The sequence below is a fragment of the Sander lucioperca genome, chromosome 23, assembly GCF_008315115.2.
Source record: "Sander lucioperca isolate FBNREF2018 chromosome 23, SLUC_FBN_1.2, whole genome shotgun sequence".
Classification (NCBI taxonomy): Eukaryota; Metazoa; Chordata; class Actinopteri; order Perciformes; family Percidae; genus Sander; species Sander lucioperca.
Genome location: NC_050195.1, coordinates 20,740,300 through 20,760,655, shown reverse-complemented (window position 1 = coordinate 20,760,655; position 20,356 = coordinate 20,740,300). Strand labels below are relative to the sequence as shown.

The 20,356-nt window shown below is 42.7% G+C and overlaps 1 protein-coding gene across 1 annotated transcript; it reads left to right on the top strand.

The window, feature by feature from the left end:
• Window positions 1-8,813: 8,813 nt before the first annotated feature.
• Window positions 8,814-20,164, top strand: prpf4bb (pre-mRNA processing factor 4Bb). The gene is made up of 16 exons (XM_031292928.2): window positions 8,814-8,986; window positions 10,742-10,823; window positions 11,365-12,509; window positions 13,051-13,224; window positions 13,386-13,544; window positions 14,200-14,281; window positions 14,477-14,678; window positions 15,816-15,889; window positions 16,092-16,182; window positions 16,820-16,967; window positions 17,703-17,840; window positions 17,951-18,104; window positions 18,206-18,320; window positions 18,408-18,559; window positions 18,677-18,763; window positions 18,941-20,164. The coding sequence occupies exons 1-16, from the start codon at window positions 8,919-8,921 to the stop codon at window positions 19,142-19,144; spliced, it is 3,075 nt and encodes a 1,024-aa protein (XP_031148788.1). The 5' UTR covers window positions 8,814-8,918; the 3' UTR covers window positions 19,145-20,164.
• Window positions 20,165-20,356: the final 192 nt, after the last annotated feature.

Genomic DNA, 20,356 nt, shown 5'->3' with positions numbered 1-20,356 from the left:
ATACCATAATATTTCACGGGAAATAGTATGCAGTTCATGTACACGATTTCGGACATACTAAAAAAATCTCACATACTGTCTCATTGGTCACTAAATAGCAAGTTAGTATAGAATTTTGGATGCAGCACAAGACTCCAGTCCAGGCTGTTTCCCCATGTCTTTATGCTAAGCTAAGCTAAGCTAACTGTCTCCTGGCTTTAGCTTTATACTGAAGGGACAGACATGAGAGTTGTATCAATCTTCTCATGTAACTTTCGGCAAAGAAGTTAATAAGCATATTTCCCAAAATGTTGACCTATTCTTTTAAGGTTTATGATTACTTTAAACTTCCATGTTCAAAGCCATGTTATTTCATGTTTTGCCTTTTGTTGTCTACTAAGTTAAAGGTGCACTATGGTTTCAGCGCAATTTCATTTTTGTCTCAAATCATAGGCATCTCTCCTTGATTCGCTAGCTGCCTGCCCCCTGAATACACTGTGAAAAAGCCCCATCTCGGGAGACAACACAAGGGTCGTAAACGTCAAACAAACACTAGGGGCACAGGATAGGCACTAAAATACAACAAAACACTCCAGCCAATCACCGACAAGATGGTTGGGGGAGGGGGTGGGGGTTAGTGACAGTTAGTCAGTTAGTCATGACAGTTACGGAAACATGGGGGGAGGGGCGAGCTTGCTCCGTTTTGTTTTGAATTTATTTGGAATGTCAACAGAAGTGACCATGCAGGAACTCATAGTGCACCTTTAATACAGTAAAACATAAAGCAAGAAGGGGAAAAAGGAAAATACCATATGTACAACCTAACACTTGCTTCATCTTTACAAACTGGTCACGCAACATTATCAATCATAAACTGTATGACACATAGTAGGACAGTTTCTTCAGCAGCACACATTAACCACATACTGTATAGGTCCATGATTTACAGGGCACACTGGGACAGAGGTCTCAAGTAATGGAATATCTAATGTCTCCATGACCGATGCTTTAATCTGTGGTGAGTCCTCCAGCTTGCAACTTTACCATATAAATCTGAGATACACTATAGGCCTACAGCCTAGACTGTGAGTTACAGCTTTTCGACCCTCTGTGTATACATGTATATTTATATCAGCAAATCAAGAGTCCCATTAGTGTTTATAATAATTGCTTTATAATCGTTAACACTTAGTCTAGCCAACTGTACACAAAGCCAGATGTCATTAAAACAAATAATGATAAAGATAACACCTGCAGGACTGTCATCTGCCAGAAGCACTCGTCCCATCTGCCAGGATGTCAACATTAATGCTGTTATATCTACACGCCTCAATTAATTTCACACGGATGTGAATAAGCAACCACAGGTGCCTCACAATAACACGATTTACAGCTTCATATAAAACTGTCAAGTGTGGATAATAACCATCCCTTGAATGCTCTTGCATCCTTGAATGTCACGAATATCACTGAGATGTGTTAGAAGCAACTGCTAAGTTCTTAACTTTTTTTGCAACTTTTTTGCATTGCAGCACAATGTCTTAGATCTGTCCAATTATGTTTTACATTTTAAATGAGGCCACGCACAAAATCAGAAGTGGCATCTGGTATTTTTAACCTTTCTGGTTAACAAACACATTTTGTTGTTTCCCTTCTGAGAAGGATTGGCATATCTGATAATGGACTTGGCATGTATACGTCTTAGCAGCTCTGATGAGTATCGTAAAGCTGAGACTGCAACCACACTTTATACCAGAAGTGTAACTGGCATATCGCATTATGAGTGCAGTACAAATTTAAAAATATCTTGCTGTTTCAAACAACAAAATGCTTCAATAGTTAAAGATGTGGTTTTTTCTCTTGTCAGGCTTGTTTTTGCAGGGTGAAACACTGAATTTCATTTTTAAAATATGACATGTCAGTATACTATTTGTCTCATGCGCAACAAAATCCTTAAATAAACAGCATCAGTTTTACAATACTTACAAAATGTATACTATAAATATAGGTCAGAATTCTATGTTCCAGTCAAGGTTAAGCTGCTCTGCAAGTCAAAGTTTAGAAGGTGTTTTTTGTATTCGAGACAATGCTGCTTAATGAATCATGGAAGATAAATGGCATGCAATATTACAGTATCAATAAATTCAAATACTTTTTTGCTGACAGACAACTCAAGTTACATTTAAGTGGCCTACAATTAAGGAACAGAAAAGTTAATGTCAGTTACTGCACCTGCTAAAAGTGCAGATGAGGTCATATCTCACAAAGGAAATGGGCTAATGAAATGAAAAGACTGTACAGAGCTTATGGGGAAATATGTATGTTGCAAAATACATTCCTTATAAATCAAGCAATAAAGTACAGTTGCAGTCTGCATAAAAGAATTAAAACATCTGCTCTCCACACATGTGCTTTTGCACATACTTTTAACTGCACCAACAAATCCAGTGCAAAAAATAAATGATCTTTAGGAATATAATCTCTTCAGAATATATTCTTCTGTAGAAGATATTTTCCCAAATGAGCTGCTAAAATGCTGAGAGAAAATTAAAATCAAGCACTCATTTTTGTTGAGCATACCAATGGGGCACAGTGGGGAGCACAACCCGCTCATGCACCCCGTGGTGCACGAGGGGCCCTCAAAACCACATGATCCACTAATTGACTTCCAGGGCCATCCTGTGGTACAAGCAAACTAAGCAACCTCCCAGCGCCCGCCCTTTACGGTTTTTCTCTCTTTTTTGTAGCCTATTTGGCTGTCTCTCAAAGGCTGCAGCCGAGGCTCCCCGGTGCGCTGTTCAGTGTTTAGGACTGTACAGCATTGCATTCCTTGAAGAGACCCTCTGTGGACACTCAAGTGAGATCTAGGCTAGGTGTGGGCTACTTTATAATTCTAGTGTTTAAAATCTCTATCCATGAAATAGCCTATATCACTGTGCATTTTTTTCCAGTACAACATGGATCATTTTGAGAAGTTTAGAAATCGCAAAACTTACTAGATGCAATTAAGATATTGAAGTTAACAATTTGGAAAAGTTTGTAGGCTAAACATAGATAGTAGCCTATATATCAACGATGTTTCACTTCTGGGATTAAGGTGCCGCCGGAAATTCCGCCGGATGTCCCACATTCGGCCTGATGTTCGTCACCTTCCGCTTTCTTTATGTTAGCATTTTAAACTCGGTGGATTTATGAAGATTATGGTTAACTGCTCCTCAGGTCTCTGTAGGGTAAATCCAAACAGCTACCTAGACCATCTGTCGAATCTGAGTTTTCTGTTGCGATTAAAACAACCTTTGAATCAGAATCAGAAAGGGCTTTATTGCCAAGTACGTTGCACATACGAGGAATTTGTCATGGTGTTGTTGGAGCATGTCACACATACAAATATAAGAAGGATAAAAAGATATAAACAATATAAGTATAAACATATACACACAGTACGTATTAATAACGATAAAATAAATTTAAATAAATAGTAAAATAAGTTAAACAGTAGTGAAAAGGGACGCTACAGCAGAGTAGGTACAGTGGCATGAGGAGCCAGAGGTGGGGTGTGGAGAGAGTCAGGATGGATTCCGAGCCTTGTTTAGAAGGCTAGTGGCGGAGGGGAAAAAACTGTTTGTGGCGTGAGGTTTTGGTCCTAATGGACCTCATCCTCCTGCCAGAGGGGAGTGGCTCAAAGAGCTTGTGTCCGGGGTGGGAGGGGTCAGCCACAATCTTTCCAGCACGCTTCAGAGTCCTGGTGGCGTATAGGTCCTGGAGCGGCGGCAGATTGCAGCCAATCACCTTCTCAGCTGACCGAATGACACGCTGCAGTCTGCCCTTGTCCTTGGCAGTGGCAGCAGCGTACCAGATGGTGATGGAGGATGTGAGGATGGACTCAATGATGGCTGTGTAAAAGTGCACCATCATTGTCTTTGGCAGGTTGAATTTCTTCAGCTGCCGCAGGAAGTACATCCTCTGTTGTGCTTTCTTGACGAGGGAGCTGATGTTCAGCTCCCACTTGAGGTCCTGGGAGATGGTAGTTCCCAGGAAGCGGAAAGACTCCACAATGTTAATTGTGGAGCCACAGAGGGTGATGGGGGCAGGTGAGGCTGGGTTCTTTCTGAAGTCCACAACCATCTCCACTGTCTTTAGAGCGTTGAGCTCTAGATTGTTTTGCTTGCACCAGGTCACCAGGTGGTCAGCCTCCCACCTGTAGGCGGACTCGTCTCCATCAGAGATGAGTCCGATGAGGGAGGTGTCGTCCGCAAACTTCAGAAGCTTGACGGACTGGTGACTGGAGGTGCAGCTGTTGGTGTACAGGGAGAAGAGCAGAGGAGAAAGAACGCAGCCCTGGGGGGATCCGGTGCTGATGGTCTGTGAGTCGGAGACGTGTTTCCCCAGCTTCACATGCTGCTTCCTGTCAGACAGGAAGTCAGTGATCCACCTGCAGGTGGAGTCAGGCACACCAAGCTGGGAGAGTTTCTCCTGAAGCAGAGCCGGGATGATGGTATTGAAGGCAGAGCTGAAGTCCACAAACAGGATCCTGGCGTAGGTTCCTGCGGAGTCCAGGTGCCGGAGGATGTAGTGGAGGGCCAGGTTGACTGCATGGTCTACAGACCTATTGGCTCTGTAGGCAAACTGCAGGGGGTCCAGGAGGGGGTCGGTGAGGTCTTTGAGGTGTGAAAGCACAAGGCACTCAAAGGACTTCATAACCACAGAGGTCAGGGCGACGGGTCTGAAGTCATTAAGTCCTGTGGTCCTTGGCTTCTTGGGGACAGGGATTATGGTTGAGGTCTTGAAGCAGGCTGGCACGTGACATGTCTCCAGTGAGGTGATTAAAAATGTCTGTGAACAGTGGAGACAGCTGGTCAGCGCAGTGCTTCAAGCTGGATGGGGAGACAGCATCCGGTCCAGCAGCTTTCCTGGGATTCTGTCTCCTGAACAGTCTGTTGACGTCCCTCTCGTGAATGGAGAGAGTCGTCACTGAGGTGGGAGGGGGGGTGGAGGTGGAGGGGACCTTTAAGGAGGGCATTGGTGGGGGGGCCCAGGACCCTGCTGAGGTGGAGGTGATGCACAGTGGCTGTAGCTGTAGGGAGGTGTCGTGGGGGATGGTGTCAGGACTGTCCTTTTGTCTTTCAAATCGACAGTAGAACTCGTTCAGGTCATTGGCTAGGTGTCGGTCATTGAAGGAGTGGGGGGGTTTTAGGCTTGAAGTTGGTGATCTGCCTAAGTCCTTTCCAGACAGTCGCAGAGTCATTAGCTGAGAACTGGCGTTGGAGCTTCTCAGAGTACCGATGTTTAGCCTCCTTCACTGCCTTGCTAAATTTGTACTTTGACTCTTTAAATCTGTCTTTGTCCCCATTCCTGAACGCCTCTTCCTTAGCCAGCCTTAACCTTCTGAGTTTGGCTGTGAACCAGGGTTTGTCATTGTTGTAACTCACCCTGGTGCTTGATGGAACACAGCAGTCCTCACAGAAGCTGATGTATGACGTCACAGCCTCTGTGTACTCATCCAGACTGTGGGTAGCAGTCCTGAACACATCCCAGTCAGTACAATCCAAACACGACTGGAGATCCTCCACAGCTACACTGGTCCACTTCCTTGATGTCCTCGCTACAGGTTTGCAGAGCTTTAGTTTCTGCCTGTAGGCGGGGATCAGGTGGACCATGACGTGGTCAGAGTGCCCCAGTGCAGCACGGGGGACGGCGTGATAAGCATCCCTGACTGTGGTGTAACAGTGATCCAGAATGTTCTCCTCTCTGGTCGGGCATTTAATATGTTGACTATATTTAGGGAGTTCATGAGTGAGGTTCCCTTTATTAAAGTCACCAAGGACAATAACTAGGGAGTCCGGGTTGGTCCGCTCCACACACAGTATCTGGTCGGCAAGCATGCGCTGCGCGTCCTGCACGTTGGCCTGCGGTGAGATGTAAACACCGACCAGAATGAATGAATGGAACTCACGGGGTGAATAAAAAGGCTTACAGTTTATGGTGAAATACTCCAGGTCAGGAGAACAATACTGCTGGATCACTGTCACGTCGTTGCACCAACCGCTGTTGATGTAGAAACAGATTCCTCCACCTTTAGTTTTGCCGGAGAGGTCCGTGTCTCTGTCCGCTCTGAAAAGCTGGAAGCCTGCCAGCTGCAGCGCAGAGTCCAGTATTATTCCACAGAGCCACGTCTCCGTGAAGCACAAAACAGCAGATGAAGAAAAGTCCCTGTTTCCCCTCAACAGCAGTTGTAATTCCTCCACTTTGTTGGGCAGAGAGCGCACGTTAGAGAGGAATATTCCAGGTAACGGTGTGCGTGATCCTCGCTGGCGGAGACGCACCAGCGCACCGGCCCGTTTCCCTCTCCTCCGGCGTTCCTCTGCGTGAGCAAAGGTGAGCGCACCTTTGACCAGAATGTCCAAAATTTCCAGTGAAGGGAGAAGAAAAGTGGGAAATAAGTCTGATGGTGTTGTTGCCCTGAAGTTCACGAGCTCTTCACTTGTGAATGAGATACGGGTACCGTAACATACACATGTTCCACCAAAACTAGTTCCTTTAGGCACTGTTCGTTATTTATTTCAGGGGCTACCGGAGGAGTTTTGGGATCTTTACTCAAAATAGACCTGACCCTCCCTTCACCAGCAATACATTTTGTACGATCGTCCAAAATGATATGGGAAAATGGGATGACCCTCCCCAACTATTTATCGATGTCTTCTGCACTGGTTTGCAGTTGGCAAAGATATACAGATAGCCTTGTTCTTTTTTTAACAGCCATGTCATATGTGACTAAACCTCTGCATTCTCATCTTATACATCACACTCCTTTGTTATGGTGTGGTGGCCATTTCAGTAGATTTACTCTCTAACATTGTTGTGGAAACACAATAAGCATGGAAACTAAATGCGCACTTCCTGCATTACTGCATAACTTCAAATACTAAGTTACTCCTCTAGTAAACTAGTATTCACATGAAATAAATCAATAAAACATTAAGACCAATCAGCAAAGCACACTGGGTAATAACACATTCAACACTGGTTGCTATGGACTCGTCACTAGGTTTCCTAGGTCATTGTTTATTTTAGCATAGGTAAGCTTGCCGAAGCTGAACATTATCCAAAACTATTGGATTTGGGAGCTTGCATGCTACCACTCCTTCCTTCTCAAATGCCTTGAAAAGGCTGTCGTTTGCACAATTTCACAAATAATCACCGAGACCGAAAGGATATTTGAGTCGGGTATGGCTGCAGCCTGGAGACCTCCCGTCTCATGCCCTCCCGTCTGGTGTAGTCCGTGAGCATCGACTTTTCAAAATAAAAGCTTGCGTCTGGTGTGTTTTCGTACGGTGTTTTGGATGTTTTTGAACTAAACAGTACGGCAATCATGCTAATGAATAAAAATATTTTTTCAGCAGATGTCTTAGTTACAACACGATGGAGCTAGCAAAGCAGTTTTGTGTTTATATGTGCGAGCGGGATTTATTCAGTTTGGGAAATCCCACGGTCTCTACAGCTCAGTCTGGATGACTAAACAGGGAGGGACCCATCTGCTAGCAATAGGGGCCGAGACTGAGAGCTACATGAATAAAAATGCACCAAACAAGCCACTTTAAAATGTTGCTATTCTCATGAATACAAAAGTTGGGTGACCCTCCCCCCTAGACTAAATAAAATTGGATGACCCTCCCATCAACAAAGAATAAAAAGACATGACCCTCCCCTATTTTCCTCCGATGGTCCATACCATAAATACCAAACGGTCCCTTATGCTATTTCGCAGCGGCACCATGGCTCTGTCTGGCGCTTAGCCCCGCCCAAAACGATTGTTATTGGTTTAAAGAAATGCCAATAAACCAGAGCACGTTTTTCTCCCATCCCAGAATGCAGTGTGGACTAGCCAGACCAAGGGGGTAAGCCTCTCCTCGGACCGTGAACCTTCTATGGCGCCATTTTAATGCTACAAAGCGATCACCCCCCGTTAGCATTCCATTGACTGCCATTCATTTTGGCGCCACTTTGACAGTGAATAACTTTACATCTGAAACGTTTAAAGACTCTATTTGTCCATTGTTTATTTCTAAAGAAACACAACAATGTATAAAAGGCTCCATTACCTTGTACCTCACGTTATGGCTCCGTAGCAGACGTTTTTGTAAAAATAGGCTAACAATTGTGTCATAACCACGCGACTTACTATCGCATAGTAGAGGAATTACCGTACAGTACAGGAGAAGCTCGCAGGCAGTTTAGACTTACATTAGCTGTTTAAGTTTAATTACTAATGTTAACTAGCATTTTAGGTAGCAATAATTAGCCTGTGTCCATGTTATCTCCTTACATATACCTACGCTCTCCGTCTCTGCAAGATTGGGAATGATTGAGATTTCTCTTGGCACAGCTACCAGAAGACTTCCAACTTTCAGACAGGTTGCTCACGTCACAGTTACGTCGTTTCTCTCAGTTGGAGGCTGCGCAGTAACGCTCAGCGCTCACCGGAAAAGTGCTTCTAACGGCCTTCACTGGTCTCCGTCCAGAGCAACGGGATCTGTTGGTCCATTCTTATGTACAGTCTATGAGCCAGACCCTCCTCTGCAGCGCTATGGAGGAAGGTCTGGCAATGCGAGACTAGGCTAAATATATAAACAGATGGAAACAAAAATGTTGGCTCTGGTTGGAGTGCTCTTGCCAATGAAACCCCTGTCAAATCATGTCAGCTTTAAAAACCCATGTTGTAATAACCCGTCTGCTGCACGGATGTATAACACAATTACATTGACGGTCTGCTGGCCTGAAAACTGAAAGTTACACAAGCACACACCCTGGTGGACAACAGACACATTTCAGTGCACGAATCCGAATTGCAATGCGCCGCCAGCACAACAGAGGGCCCATCAGTGTTTTGATATCGTTGAACTTTTGTGGTCAAAATAATTGAAGAAGAAAAGGTTCCTCAGATGAGGAAAATGGCCGACGTTGAGATGGATGTCGCGTCCAGTAGAATGAATAATGGCAACGAACACGTGTAAGTCATTTAATTTAATATAAGACCGTCATGGTAATAAGGTGCAAGTGCCTTACCCACCCGAAATCAAAAGGTAACTGTTGTGTAAGTTATAGCTGCGGAGGTTAACAGAGTAGCAGCTTCACGTTGTTGCCGGGGCTAACGTTCTTAGCCAACTAGCTCATGTTCTTTAGCTCACCTAGCATTAAGTTTAGCTAAACGTGTAGTAAATAGAAGTGCACATCAACAGCAATGTTGTGTATTTACTTCCATAATATGTACCAGTCAGACCACATACAGTCAAACACAGGTATTTTGTCGCATGAAACGATACTGTAACGTATGTTAGCATAGCTAAAAGCTACCCGATGCCAGTTTCTTTCCTAGGATGGCAAAGGTACTCTCCCTCTGATTTGCTAGTACTCGTTCCCTGCTCTGGTTGGGTTGGTTAGATTTAGGCAAGAGGAGTAGGATTGGTCAGGGTAAGCTAATCAGAGGCAGCGTAGGGCGGGACATGCCTTCGCCGTCCTTTGAAAAAAAAAAAAAAAAAAATACTCTCCTTAACGTTAACCGATGATGCTAATTTTTGCTAGCGTGGTAGACACAGCAGGTGAATAGGGAACATTTAATCTATAGCTATCACAATTAAACTACCCCAGTATATTACTTACATGAAGAAAATATTTTTGTTGTTACACATTTACTTAAATTGTATGTTCAAATATGCGAATGAGGCATTATTTAAAGACAAAATGTAGCTAGTAAAAGAAACACCTAACGTTAAATGTGCATTTTTTATGTTTTTTCAGCCCACTACTCTGAAATAAGAAATGTTATGGAAGCAAAAAATGCCCCAAATTGAAAATGTATGCTTTTGCCTGCAAGTTAGTGTCTCCCCTTAAGTTTTCTAAGAACGGTTAGCGTATCCGAGCTAATGAGAGCAAATCGTCTTGGCGGTCGTGCTCCGAGGAAAAGCGGAAAAGTTAAGTGTATGGTGACAAATGAGCGTTGTTGCCACACTAATAAACCTATTTTTCTCACTAAAAGTTGCAGCCCTTATTTTGTTACTGCTCACCGTTTCTGCAGTTTATAGCTAAATTCAGCACCTTGCGTAACCATGGTTCATGCTACCTAAACCACTGAGCTAACTTGTGCTTGTAGTGATGTAAAAGCTGCTTCCTGCGTGATTGCTTTATCTTTATTCTAAACGTGTTAATTACTATAATGCAAGCAAAATATTATTTCACAACATATTTGTACAATGTCTGCCAATTAATGTTTTCATTTATATGATGTTCTCATTTAGAAATACAATGTACATAAAACCACTGCTAACGTTTTTTATTTTATTTAAAGTAGTCTTTCTGCTGAGCACTGTAAGGAACAAAGTCGATTTCACCACAGACCAATAAGTTGGGATTTTTGATAACGATACCAAAACTCACCAGTTGAAGGAGATGTACAAGATTTATCTCCTCAATGTTTATTACAGCTACAATTTGGGATTATTGTCATTATCAGTTAATGCATTGATTATTTTTTCATTTAATTCTGTGTCATTTTTAGTAGAAAGAAACCGTATTTATTGTGGATTGATTGTCATAGCTGATACCTGATCCGCTTAATAAGAGCTGGATTTGCATCTGACCAGTATTTCCTTCAATGTTTTTGACCATTAATCCTATCAATCATCATATTCTGATTATTTGACTGGTTGTTTAGCACTACTGTGTAATATTGTGTGCTTAATATTTAAGACTGTCCTTTTTTAAACAGGAAGCAGGATCTGGAGAGCCATGAAAAAAGTGGAAATGAGGACAGCGGAGACATGTCTGAGGAGGAAGAAGAGGAGGAAGAGGTAGGGGTGGACAACAGCAAGACCTAAATATCTTCAGTGGTATGATGCCGTGATTCTGATATAAACATTCTACCTTAAATTAAGTTAAACCTAAGATGTCTAAATTAGGTTTGTCTCAAACTGTAGTGGCAGTGGTGCTTGTCTGCACTCCAATAATATTCTGCCCATAAACAACAAATATTGTCAGTCATATAATATTCTTGCCGTTTGTCACGTAGCAAGTAATTCAACAGCAGCAGAAGAACTCACAGCTAATTTATTTGGAGGTTAATTTCGACGCCTTCATCATATTTTGCTTTTCCGTGAAATAACTTCAGTTTCTATGGGAGTGAAGATAGATTTTCAGTTTAATTGTTTTATTTTTAAATGACTAAAACAACACAAATGCGCAAGGACAGATCATGTCCATGACTTGTCATATAATATACCATATAAAATTAAAGAGAAAAGTCACATGGTCACAACATGTCTAGAAATTAAAAAAAATGAGATGATCTTGCACCTGAATGAGTTGTCAAGCTGATATGTTGTCTCGTCCTAGGAGGAGGCAGAGACTAATGGCGAGAAGACAGAAGAAGGGTCCAAACATCACAGCAGCAGTGGTAAACACAAGAGGAAAAAACACAAGCATCGTAGTAAGCACAAAAAACACAAGCATGCCTCTGACGAGGACAAGGACCGCAAACGCAAGCATCGTCACAAACACAGGAAACACAAACGCAAAGAGGGCTCCTCTCCCTCTGCCGCTGCCCTCTTTGCCTCCTCCGGCCACAGAAAAATTGAATCCTCTCCCTCCTCTGGAAATCCAAGTCTGGACGACAGGGCCTTGCTGGAGGACTTGGAGAAACAGAGGGCCATGATCAAAGCTGAGCTGGACAGCCAGTTGATGGAGGGCAAGGTCCAGTCAGGCATGGGCCTGATCCTTCAGGGTTATAACTCTGGATCCGAAGAGGATGGAGAAGCTAGGATCAGAAATGGCGAACAGCGTCAAAGGGTCAGCTCAGGTAAACCCACATCTCCCAGAGGGGGAAAAGGTGGGAAATCTAGACGGGACTCAACAGAGGGCAGTAAGTCCAGCTCCAAGCGTCGTAGTCGGAGTAAGTCTGCAGACAGGCTAGCACAGGCCAAGGAGTCCAAGCAGGACAAGGTGACCAAAACCACCAAGGACACAGCTGTTAAAGACAGAGGGCGCGGCAGAAGCAGGTCAAAAGACCGAAAGCATTCAGACAGCACTGATAGATCCAAGGAGAGAACCAGGAAGTCCAACTCCCCCACCACCTGGAAAGGAGAGCAGAAAGGCAGCCGCACTGATAGACGTTCCTCTCCACAGCGCGATGACAGGCCAAACCAGGAGAGAGGGAGCCGACAGTCCAGATCACCTGGAAGAGAACGGCCAAGTCGCTCGGACGCCGACAGGGACAAACGGCCAGCCAAGTCCCCATCCAAGGACGCTTCGTTGGGGAAAGAGAACCGCTCCCCTCATAGACGAGGGCCTCACAGCCCCATGAGGAAACGCAGTGCTTCCCCTCGCCACAGAGATGCCCACCACCCCCCGGCTAGTGCCTCAGACAGGACATCGAAACCGAGCAACTCTCCATCAAGAACAAGGTCCCCCCCCAGGAGAGCCCGCAGCCGCTCACCAGACGCCAGGAGGAGGGATGTTGACAGGCAGGACTCACCACTGAGGTTGGTGAACAGAGCTGTTATGACTTTTATAACTTCTCATGGTAACATAAGTTGACTGTGACGGATGAGTCGGAGTGAAATGGCACACAAATAAATAATAATCTGACAAATATTTGACAGTTCATGTATGAAACGTGGAACTTACTGGCCTTGTGAAAAGGCATCAGAGTCGATGTCATCACTTTTCAAGTTTTTAATATAAAAAATTTAAAACAGAAATACCCATCTTTGGGGCAACCTCTAGCTCACCCAGTAAGAGCGTGCGCCCCATGTAGGCTGAGTCCTTTGCAGCGGCCCGGGTTCGAGTCTGACCTGCGGCTCTTTGCTGCATGTCACCCCCATCTCTCTCCCACCTTTCCTGTCTATCCACTGTCATTATCAAATACAGGGAAAAGCCCCCTGAAAAAAAAATCTTTAAAAAGAAGAAGAAAATGAAATAAACATCTTTTGATAGCTGCCACTGATGGTTCTTCGTCACAGTAACTAAATGACTAGAATGTCCGGTTCAGCTTGTCTGTCCACTCCCCTGACGTTTCTACAGGAAGCGCCCCCGGCCAGATGCAGGGCCAGGCAGAGATCGGTCACGAGAGAACAGTCCCCGGCCAGCCGCTCGCCGCCGGATGAGTCGCTCGCCTCTAAGAAGACGGTCCTTGTCACCACGACGACGCTCCCGCTCTTCGCCCCACAGACGGAGCAGGTCTCCACTGGGACACAGGTGATGGCACTTTTTTACTCAACTTTCATTCAGGTTTGGACATTTGTCTCGACTTAAATTCTACGTTGGCAACTTGCAGTAGTATTGTGGCAAGACCTTTTTTCAGGGTACATGATTTACGAGGTAAAGAACTATCCTTCTTTGACATCTATGCCTCGCAGGTCTGGGGAGAGAGACAGGTATGGTAGGCTCCGACAGTACCGACGCTCAATGTCCCGCGATCGGGACAGGAGAAGAAGACGCAGCAGAGACGAGGACAAGTTCAAGGGCAGCCTATCAGAGGGCATGAAAGTCGACAAGGAGTCCTCAGAGGAAGAAGTGTGAGTACAAGAAAATATTAGCCCATGTGTTTTTCTGCAGGTCGTACATTAGAGGCAAACCGTAAGCATCAACTATACATAGAGCAGCAGTTTTAATATTGCTTTACAAATTATATCAAGGCAACATGCACATCTTTATTTCAAATACCAGGCAAAATTAAAGAAAATAGAAACAGCAATAAGTTTCCACTCTGATTAAGCATTATTAAAGTCAGTATATGTCATGAAGAGGGCTGATCTAATCATTTCAATCAGCTAAGTTTTTTTTTTTTTTAGAAACGGTGTACCCTGACAACTACCCAGCTGACTAATATTGGATTAAGCTTGTTCATGGCAGCTGTGTGTGTGTGTGTGTGTGTGTGTGTGTGTGTGTGTGTGTGTGTGTGTGTGTGTGTGTGTGTGTGTGTATATATATATATATATATATCCATTTCTAATTGTATTAATGGCCCAAAGAAAAGATCTGTAAAAAGTTTTAGAAATGGATTGTGATTGACAATGAGTCAGCCAGCCTGTAGCTGATATGTTGCCTCAGAATTCACACACATTGGCCCTAATAATAATAATAATAATAATAAGGAAATGTGTGCATATCCATACTTCTTAAAACCTTGTTCTTAAAACCTTGTTCTTAAAACCTTGTTTGTGTTTGCAGGTTAGAGGACTTTGATGGAGAGGAGGTAGATGAAGAGGCTCTCATTGAACAGCGCCGCCAGCAGCGCTTGGCCATTGTCCAGGTCTGTTTACACTTCTGCCTATCCAAACCTGCTGTTTTATCAATTTCCATATTGGTCTAATTTTGGTGAAGAAGCTATAAGTTATGCTCATTAGTGGTCTACAGTCTACCTGGAAACACGTACATTAACTAATGTACATGACTTACTATGTTTGAGATGTATTCTTATGGTCACTCTATTCCTGCCATTGTACAGAAATATAAGGTTGTGAGTGACGACACCAACATGGTGTCAGAGCCCAGCAGCCCTCAGAGCAGCACACGCAGCCGTTCACCCTCACCTGATGACATCTTGGAGCGAGTAGCGGCGGATGTCAAGGAGTATGAACGCGAGAACCTCAACACCTTTGAGGCCAGCATCAAAGCCAAGCACAACCTCATCTCCCAGGAGAAAGACGGTAATGTCTTGTTCAAAGTGCTCATATCTGTTGGCATACAAGGCCAACTGAATGAACAACACGGTCAGGTGTGTGCGCTCCGTGTCAATATGCAATTCATTTCTCTAAAAAAAAATTTGTAGAGGCTTGTGGAATATTGTGGCAATAATATCTCCGATATATGCACAGGAATTGTGCTGATTTCTGTGTAAGTTGGCACGCAAATCATTTATTGTCCTAAACACTTTTTCAGTCCTCATGTGGTGAATGTTGTTTCTCTCACCATTACCCATCAGTGCTTTTTCCTCCACATCTGCTGGCCAGAAGTATGATCACACTAGTTGCCAAGAGGACACCACTCAACGTATGGCTTGAAATCTTCATTAAAATGGGAAGAGGAATAGGTGAAGCACAGACGTAGCTCCATATATGCTATCTGTGGCAGAATGTGGTTAGCGTGACCCAGATAACTACAGACTATTGCGCTCTATCCTCCCTTTCAGCCTCACCCATCACTTAAACCTTTGAAATGTAGTTGTGGAAAAGAGACGTGGGTCACTGCATCTGCTCCTATGCATCACTGAAGAGCACAATCTTCTGTGAACATGGAGGAGATCAGAACCTGAACAGCGCCATCAAGGATAGCAATCACTTTTTTTTTTCTTTGATCTTTATAGGAAGCTAAATGCAATTTCTTTGGTGTTCTGACAAAGCAGTTAACCCCAGTTTAATCATGGTCAGTTTATTTCAGATATGGAGGAAGTCCAAAATACCAAGGTGAAAACTGATTGATGGCATTTTTGCACTGCCTTTTAAAATAATTGAACTATAAAAGTGCATTAATATTTCCACTTCCCTGCCGTTTTTGTGGCCACACTGTGACGACAGACTGCCAGTCTATACAAATCTAAAATGGCATTTGGTTGCTGTGGGCAATGCAGAGTTGTGTGATGCAGGGATTTTAATTTTGCTTCTTTCTGTCATGTGTTCATTCAGTTGCTGGCTTGTAATCCAATACCTGGGTGTCTCTGCCACTTGCAGCATGTTTTGATCTCTGCAGAGTATGTGAATCAAACACGTTCCAGATATTCTGTTTTACAACGTGGTGGATGACTAAAAACTCATCCTGTGCTGTTTTATTGTTTTTGTTCATTTCAGGAGCGAACCCAAAGAAGCCTTCAGCCCCCGACATGTTTACAGAGTCAGATGACATGTTTGCTGCCGACTTCGATGTGAGTATTTGTTGTTGGGATTTAGGAAGAACAAATGTCAAATGTTTCAGCATATCTGAGCATCTGCTGCATTTTAGTATCTGTTAGTTCCACTGGCTTTTCCTGAAGTTTCAGCAGGGAGTAAGATAATAATAGGAAACACTTTTAAGACTCGCAGCAACTGTCATGAGCCACTGGCCTTGTTTTTATGTCGTTTGGGCAGAGTGCCAGGATGAGAGCAGCAGGAGTAGGGAAGGACTTCAAGGAGAACCCCAACCTCAGGGACAACTGGACTGATGCTGAGGGTTACTACCGTAAGTGCTGCCTTCCTAATCCTTTTATTTTCTCAGACAGATGTTGTCTAGAGGCGAGCCTGTGACGTGGACTGTGTCAGTGGAAGTGCTCATCAATGTTTGCTTTATGGACTGGAAATTAGGGCTGGGCGATATGGCCAAAATCTTCTATCCTGATATAGGGCATTTAATATCTCAATAACAATATATATCACGATGTAGCATGTTTTCTGGTAATTTCATAAATAAATAGTCTATATGAAATAACCACACAAAGCCTATATTGTATACTCCTGTGTGAATTTATACTAATAGTGCAAAATGAGCATTCCATTGGAAGGATCAGAACATAAAAATAGTAATGTAGAATGATGTAAATGTAGCTGTAACACAGGTCGGCCGCTGGTTTTTCGGCAGTGCGATAGAAACAATATAGGACAATACATACGATAGACATTTTAATATCGTTTTGACGATGTATATCGCCCAGCCCTAATGGAAATGTACCATTACAGCTTAATATAAGCAGTGTCTCTTGTCCGGTCCTGTCCTATCCAATTGGTTGGTTACAGTGCCTAATCACACACAGCTACATGTGCCTTTGGAGTAACAGCCTGTCTGCTAGTAACAACTTTGTGTGGATTGTGTTATAATTTAGGGGTGAACATTGGGGAGACACTAGACAAGCGCTATGATGTTTATGGCTACACTGGCCAGGGTGTGTTCAGCAACGTGATCAGAGCCAGGGACACTGCCAGGGCCGGCCAGGAGGTGGCAGTCAAGATCATCCGAAACAATGAGCTCATGTGAGTCGTACCTTCTTCTTTATTTATATATATATATATATATGTGTGTATATATATATATATGTATATGTGTGTATATATATATGTATATGTGTGTATATATATATGTATATGTGTGTGTATATGTATATATGTGTATATATATATATATATGTGTATGTGTGTATATATATATATATATATATATATATATATATATATATATGTATATGTATATATGTATATGTATATGTGTGTATATATATATATGTATATATGTGTGTATATATATGTGTGTATATATATGTATATGTGTGTATATATATGTATGTGTGTATATATATATATGTGTGTATATATATATATATGTGTATGTATATATATGTATGTATGTATATATATATACATACATACATACACACACACACACACACACACACACACACACACACACACACACACACACACACACACACATATGTATATGTATGTGTGTGTGTGTGTGTGTATATATATATATATATATATATGTGTATATGTGTATATGTATATATATATATATATATGTATATGTGTGTGTGTATATATATGCATATATATATATACATACATACATACATACATACATACATATGCATATGTATATCCACACAAGTATAGATACTTAAAATTACAATACTCCCAAAACCACAATCCTATGGATGTTTGATTGAATTTGCGTTGATGAACAACATGTATGATTCTTTTGGTCAATAGGCAGAAGACCGGGTTGAAAGAGTTAGAATTCCTCAAGAAGCTGAATGATGCTGATCCTGATGACAAGTTCCACTGCCTTCGCCTCTTCAGGCACTTCTATCACAAGCAGCATCTTTGTCTGGTCTTTGAGCCTCTCAGGTACTGGAAAAAAGAAAACACTACTCATTTCTTCTCACGGTTTGAGATCCGGTTTGTAGCATTAATGTGATGGCCTCGCTTCCTAATTATCGCTGTATTCTCATCCATAGTATGAATTTGCGTGAGGTGTTGAAAAAATACGGTAAAGACGTTGGGCTCCACATCAAGGCTGTGCGTTCCTACAGTCAGCAGCTCTTCTTGGCCCTCAAGCTGCTCAAACGATGCAACATACTCCATGCTGACATCAAGCCAGACAATATCCTGGTATGCAGTATGCACCCAATCTTAAAATCAAGTTAATTCAGGTAATAGAATGATGACAGTGGCTTAATATTGTGTGTACTATCTGTTTTGTCCTTAAAAAGGTGAATGAGTCAAAGACCATTTTGAAGCTGTGTGACTTTGGTTCTGCATCCCATGTCGCTGACAACGACATCACACCATACCTGGTCAGCAGATTCTACAGAGCTCCAGAAATCAGTGAGTTGCATCTTTTGTATAAATCCCTAATCTAACCATTAGTTGCATTCAAAACAGGACCTTGCTCACAATTTCTTTCTGCCTCAGTCATAGGAAAGCCGTACGACTATGGGATTGACATGTGGTCTGTTGGCTGCACTTTATATGAGCTTTACACTGGCAAAATCCTGTTTCCTGGATCTTCCAACAATCATATGATCAAACTAGCCATGGACCTCAAGGGCAAGATGCCCAACAAGGTAAAATTGCATCATCAAATTTCAGTTATAGTTTCCCTTTCCGAGAAAGAAGTGAGTCGTGCTGTGCAGTGTTCAAGAAGTTATGGCTGATGCAATATCATGGTTTTCTTTCCCCAGATGATCCGTAAAGGCTCGTTCAAAGACCAGCACTTCGATCAGAATTTAAACTTCCTGTACATTGAAGTAGACAAAGTGACAGAAAGGGTAAAGTGTTCCCTATTTCTTCCACAGCACATTTTCACATAATGAAAGTGATTTTTAGTAACAAACATGAAATGTTATTTTATTGGCTGTTCAGATCTTGCCATCAGTATTTGCCACATACTGAAAAGTAGTTTTAATGATTCCTCTAAACATATCCTGTCGTTTCTGCACCATCAGGAGAAGGTGACGGTGATGAGCACCATCAACCCCACCAAAGACCTGCTGACTGACATGATAGGAGGCCAGCGACTGCCTGAGGACCAGAGGAAGAAAGTGATGCAGCTGAAGGACCTGCTGGATGGCACTCTGATGCTGGACCCAGCCAAACGCATCAGCATCAACCAGGCCCTGCAGCACCCCTTTATCCAGGAGAAGATCTGACACCCTGAACGCCACACACTCCCAGAGCAGACAAAGAACCAACCACTAAAACAGCTCTGACAGGAACTCTGCAGTGAGGCAGCCAACCCACCGACAGGATTTTTTAAGTTCTTCCTCAACTTTATTTTGTTTATGGATACATAATTGTGTTTTATTGTAAATAGATCATTGAAATGGTAGCCATTCTTGAAGACATTGATTTTGCGATTCATCATTGTAAACTTCCCCTCATACCTGGCAATGCAGTTATGGACTATTTTTTCTTTTTTTTTTCTTTTTTTTTTAAATTGAACTGGCATTGGAGTGACAGATGTTTAAGAGAAAGATATAATTCCTGTAAATACTGTATGTCGATTGCATTAACAATCTCAAGCAGCGGAAGGTTGAGTTTTGTTGTAGTTGCAGATGACTAAATACATCAGTTGTTTTTTTTTTTTTTTTTAAACCACAATTGTCATTGTGGGGCAATGCATGCTTTTGAATGTGCACCCTTTGTGCTCTAGATTTCTGTGGTGCAGGCCTGTGTAAATGCTCTGTATGTACATCAGTGTCCCACATGTGACGGCAACCCCCCACCCCTAACCAAGGCTTCAGGCCTTGACGTCTGAGCAGAAGGAATAGATGCATATTATGTACTCCTTGAACAGGATTAGTTTTTTTTCAAAGCAGGTAGTCATTGTTTTCTGTTGCTGGACATTTCCATGTTTTTTACCTTCCTCCCACTCCAGCACTCTGGCTAGGTCCTGGCTCTTAAGGCTCTCACACTCAAGTGCCTCCTGTATGAGCCTAGTGTGTTAAAACACCCAACAATGCGGGCCTATTGAAGCCACACCTGTGACCCTCCTCTCCCATTGTTGTGTATATAGTCCATAGTTAGTCATTTCATGTGTGATTAATTTGTTTGTTTTTTCCATCAAGTGGTAAAAAACAATTTGTGATTTCAATAAAGAATAGTTGTGGAAACGCTGCTGAAAGTATAAGACAACTTTTAGTAATAAAATGTTTCCTATTGTATACAAACCCCCTTTCTTCATTTCATCCCTGACATGTCGGCATGATGAATGGCCTGATGTGCTGTACATCCTGCTGTAAAATTGTTGAAAGTGTTGGTTAGGAAGCGAAACAGTAATGGAAAGTGTACAGATTTCAAAACTGGATGTTTGTCAAAAGTGGACTTTTTTATGCTTGTATCCAACTAAGTGCAGTCTAAAG